The sequence below is a fragment of the Olea europaea genome, chromosome 16 (genome assembly GCF_002742605.1).
Source record: "Olea europaea var. sylvestris chromosome 16, O_europaea_v1, whole genome shotgun sequence".
NCBI classification, from domain to species: Eukaryota; Viridiplantae; Streptophyta; class Magnoliopsida; order Lamiales; family Oleaceae; genus Olea; species Olea europaea.
Genome location: NC_036252.1, coordinates 16,004,771 through 16,009,965, shown reverse-complemented (window position 1 = coordinate 16,009,965; position 5,195 = coordinate 16,004,771). Strand labels below are relative to the sequence as shown.

General features: G+C 33.0%; 2 protein-coding genes across 2 annotated transcripts in view; both read left to right on the top strand.

The window, feature by feature from the left end:
- LOC111412272 (secoisolariciresinol dehydrogenase-like) overlaps nucleotides 1-936 on the top strand; it is a 16,860-nt gene extending 15,924 nt beyond the window's left edge. The window contains exon 2 of the mRNA XM_023043128.1: nucleotides 27-936. Within this exon, the coding sequence (XP_022898896.1) occupies nucleotides 27-795 (769 nt within the window). The 3' untranslated portion in view covers nucleotides 796-936. The remainder of the gene's footprint in view (nucleotides 1-26) is intronic.
- A 1,071-nt stretch (nucleotides 937-2,007) lies between these two features.
- On the top strand, nucleotides 2,008-2,424 carry LOC111412681 (secoisolariciresinol dehydrogenase-like). The gene is made up of 2 exons (XM_023043605.1): nucleotides 2,008-2,014; nucleotides 2,126-2,424. The coding sequence occupies exons 1-2, from the start codon at nucleotides 2,008-2,010 to the stop codon at nucleotides 2,422-2,424; spliced, it is 306 nt and encodes a 101-aa protein (XP_022899373.1).
- Nucleotides 2,425-5,195: the final 2,771 nt, after the last annotated feature.

Here is a 5,195-nt window from a genome sequence, read left to right as displayed (position 1 = left end):
TGTACTAACAAAATGTATGAACCTAGGCTGGAAGGGAAGGTAGCATTAATCACCGGTGCTGCTACTGGAATCGGCGAGGCGACTGCCAGACTGTTCGTCAAACATGGTGCTAAAGTTCTGGTTGCAGACATCAATGATGAATTGGGAGAGAAATTATGCAAGGAACTGGGAAAATCATCAGCCATTTTTGTCCACTGTGATGTGACTAAGGAATCCGATGTAGAAACTGCAATTGACACAGCTGTTGCCAAATTTGGGAAATTAGACATTCTGCATAATAATGCTGGTATTGGGGGGATACCAAATCCAAGCATTCTTGAAATCGAAAAATCAGAGTTCGAAAAGATTATTAATGTAAACCTCGTAGGTCCGTTCTTGTGTGCTAAACACGCTGCTCGAGTAATGATCCCGAATCGCAGTGGGAACATAATCACAACAGCGAGTACTTGCTCGAAAATAGGCGGTGGTTCTTCACACAATTACGTAAGTTCAAAACATGGGGTGGTGGGACTGACGAAGAATTTGGCTGTGGAGCTTGGAAAACATGGCATTCGCGTAAACTGTGTGTCACCACACGTAGTTCCTACACAACAGTCGAAGGATTTCTACAAAATGGATGATGAGGAATTCGGAAATGTATATTCTATCCTCAAAGGTGTTTCACTTAAGCCAGAGGATGTGGCTGACGCTGTTCTGTTCTTGGCTAGCGATGAGTCGAAGTGTGTTCATGGACACAACCTTTTTGTTGATGGGGGGATCACAATTGCGAATTCCAAGTTTTCCATGTTTGAATAATCTCCAAGCAAATATTTCCTAGACGTGTTTTGTGGATATTTATTTTTTTCGCTGTTGAGTTCTCATGTTTAATTTCTCTTATCCTTAAATAAACTTTATTTTATTACAAGGTAATGGAAGAAAGTCAACTGTATTTTCTGATATTCATATTCACCTCTATTGAATGGTAGTTGTTTGGGTATTATCATTAATACATATGGATTGGCGACTTAAAAGCTGTTGAATGGAAATAAAAAACAGGTAGATCTAGTTCCTTCGAAATCATTGATCATTAAGTGGCGAATATGGCATGTCGACCTCTTTGTGGCTTCTAGCTTTTCATTGTCGTCTTTTTCTTATTTTCTCCATTATTTAGAAAAAGTAAGCTTGCAAATTTCTATACGAATAATATTATTACTGTCTAGACAATCGAAAATGCAATTGCGTGGTGATGAGTGACGAATCAATTGTAAGAGTGAAAATTAAGATATATCAAATGACGATACATTGGAATATAATAAAGCAATTTGCATATTCAATCATATGAAATACATTGGAGAAGTTCTATCACAAAGTTTATAACTCGATCTTGTTCTTCTTTGTTTGGACTAGTTGTTCCAGATGACATGGGCTAAGGGAATGCCGTTTTTCATCTAAAGCTCGCCTATTTTCGTTTTTCACCGAATCACAGCGAACTCAAATGATGTTTGCTGATATTTAGTTCAATTTTCTGAATGTATAAGGCACTGTTGTAGTTTGGATAAAAAAAACCTCGTCACTTATAACTCACTTTCTTCTTTGCACTCAAGAACTTGAAGGTGCTGCCTAGCTCATGTTCTTCATGGATTTAATTACTTAGTCTCAAAATTATTAAAACAATACCCTTTTTCCCCGATAATGTTACACATCCAGGCTCAAATTTAGATGGGATATGTGTCGACGCATGATTGAACAGTTTGAAAAATTAAACAAAAACATCAAATCATTTTCTAATACATCAATTTGTCTCTTTACTCCCCTATTTTTAAGCTTGGCTAAGTGATTTTATTCCTTTTCCCTTGATTTTCGGCACAATGTCGTGATGTCGTGCAAAAAGGACATATATAACATTTGAAAAGATGGCTTGACCTTTTCTATGTTATCCATGTTCCTAATAGAAGTAACGTATTATGTCTAGGAGGCATATCCCTACTATATAAAAAAAAGAATGTGAAGTTATTGTAGAAATCAACAATGACTTGTGCCATTTTGTCTCACTGCACTAGATTTTTTTTTTTTTTTTTAAGTGGTGGAGCAAAAACGATGTTTTTTTTATCTTTGCTTGATATATATATTTTATTATATTATACAGTAAAAGTGGTGGGACTGACGAAGAATTTGGCTGTGGAGCTTGGAAAACATGGCATTCGCGTAAACTGTGTGTCACCACACGTAGTTCCCACACAGCAGTCGAAGGATTTCTACAAAATGGATGATGAGGGATTCGGAAATGTATATTCTATCCTCAAAGGTGTTTCACTTAAGCCAGAGGATGTGGCTGACGCTGTTCTGTTCTTGGCTAGCGATGAGTCGAAGTGCGTTCATGGACACAACCTTTTTGTTGATGGGGGGATCACAATTGCGAATTCCAAGTTTTCCATGTTTGAATAATCTCCAAGCAAATATTTCCTAGACGTGTTTTGTGGATATTTATTTTTTTCGCTGTTGAGTTCTCATGTTTAATTTCTCTTATCCTTAAATAAACATTATTTTATTACAAGGCAATGGAAGAAAGTCAACCGTATTTTCTGATATTCATATTCACCTCTATTGAATGGTAGTTGTTTGGGTATTATCATTAATACATATGGATTGGCGACTTAAAAGCTGTTGAATGGAAATAAAAAACAGGTAGATCTAGTTCCTTCGAAATCATTGATCATTAAGTGGCGAATATGGCATTTCGACCTCTTTGTGGCTTCTAGCTTTTCATTGTCGTTTTTTTCTTATTGTCTCCATTATTTAGAAAAAGTAAGCTTGCAAATTTCTATACGAATAATATTATTACTTTCTAGACAATCGAAAATGCAATCGCGTGGTGATGAGTGACGAATCAATTGTAAGAGTGAAAATCTACCAAATTAAGATATAGCAAATGATGATACATTGAAATATAATAAAGCAATTTTCATATTCAATCATATGAAATACATTGGAGAAGTTCTATCACAAAGTTTATAACTCGATCTTGTTCTTCTTTGTTTGGACTAGTTGTTCTAGATGACATGGGCTAAGGGAATGCGGTTTCTCTTCTAAAGCTCGCCTATTTTCGTTTTTCACCGAATCACAGTGAACTCAAATGATGTTTGTTGATATTTAGTTCAATTTTCTGAATGTATAAGGCACTGTTGTATTTTGAGTAAAAAAAACCTCGTCACTTATAACTCACTCTCTTCTTTGCACTCAAGAACTTGAAGGTGCTTCCTAGCTCATGTTCTTCATGGATTTAATTACTTAGTCTCAAAATTGTTACAACAATACCCTTTTTTCCCCAATAATGTTGCACATTCAGTCTCAAATCCAAATGGAACATGTGTCGACGCATGATTGAATAATTTGAAAAATTAAAACAAAAACACCCAATCATTTTCTAATACATCAGCCTGTCTCTTCACTCTCCTATTTTTAAGCTTGGCTAAGTGATTTTATTCCTTTTCCCCTGTTTTTCAGTAGAGTGTCGTGATGTCATACAAAAAGGGCATATATAACATTTGACTAGAGCTGTTCTAAAAGAAGGCTTGACCTTTTCTATGTTATCCATGTTCCTAATAGAAGTAATGAATTATGTCTAGGAGACACACACACACACACACATTTATATATATATAAATGACTTACCTTTTATGAAAATTTTTCAAGAGAATACTCATTTTCGAGACAATTATTGGAATACTAGACAATTCTAACAAGGCTTTGGTTTCGGGTGGATCGATCTGGATATTTTAACCTAGAATCACCTATTATACTTCGGGTATTTCGTAAATAGAACAATTCGGGTAATTGTAATTCATAGAACCAAACTCAAACCCATGATATATATATATATATATATATATATATATATATATATAGGCATTTTCATATAGTCCCTTTCAGTACTTATACATTACACGATACTGTTCGAAAGTATTTGTGCATTGAGAAAATTCAGCTAATAAATCTTCAAGAAGCAAAATAGTGAAAACTAAAAACTATGAAAAGAGAAGAAAATTAAAGCATCAAAAATTAAATTACAATTTGAGAAAAAAGTACTTTTCTTAATAAGAGGGTGATGGAGCCCCATGTTTATGAAAAAATAAATTTTAGAATAGTCAATTCAATGGAAAATATGTGGTTGAAAAATAAGAAATAACTTATGTGTAATATCATTTTAATGAATAATGTGTAGTTGAAAAGACGAGAAAGAAAAATGTATTTTAAAAAAATGGGAATCAAACAATGCATAAATCTTATTCAATCCATAAGTGGGGCATGCTAAAACCTATAATTTAATTATGAACAATGCTTAAATTCTTCTACTTTTAAAATGAATTGACAAAAAAATACTAATTAAATACATATATAATGTTAAGAAATTACAGTTGGCATATTGAACTCACCCTTTTTGAATAGAAAAGAAAAAAATAATATATATTTCAAAAGAGAACCATGAACTTAAGATAAACCAATTTGGCTCAATTTTTTCAAAAACTCATTTTTCAATACTCATTTTCAATCGCACATTTTTCCATAAAATAATTTTACAAGTAAACCCAGAGGATGAACGCTTTGATTTATCAACTTACACCACAATTTAACTTGAATTTTTTGACTCATAAAAAATCCAAATTGTAAAGATAAATATGTACTAACCTGTGACATACAACAATTTGATATGAGGCAATAGGCAAAAAATTAGGAGCCAGTCTAGATTTGTTAGTCTAGAGTTTTAAACTAATTAATATTCAAATTAGGGTTTTTATGTTTTGTATTTTTCTATCTAGCCTATAAATTATAAACAAAAAATTATATAAAAATCAGTTCCATTTACGTACCCACGGTTCTAGTTCAAGAGCCAAGAATCGAACAGAATCTAGTTGATTATTGATTCTCGATTTTGGTTCCAAATTTTTTTTTTTTGAGAATCAAATCGGAACCTTCAAATTCGATTCGAAAGATTCGATTCCTGTTAAATTGCACAGGCCTAATTCCAACTATCTTAGAAAACAACTCTAACCAACTCAAAAAATGGAAAATAGTTTTAACTATCTTAATTAGTCGAATTATCAGCTTGCTACCAAAAGATCTCCTAGAATGAAACTTTTTTTGCCGACTTTCAAGATTTGCCTCAAAAGTTGTGCACCTATCAAGTAATGGTTGAATTTTATGAAAATAAAAATAAA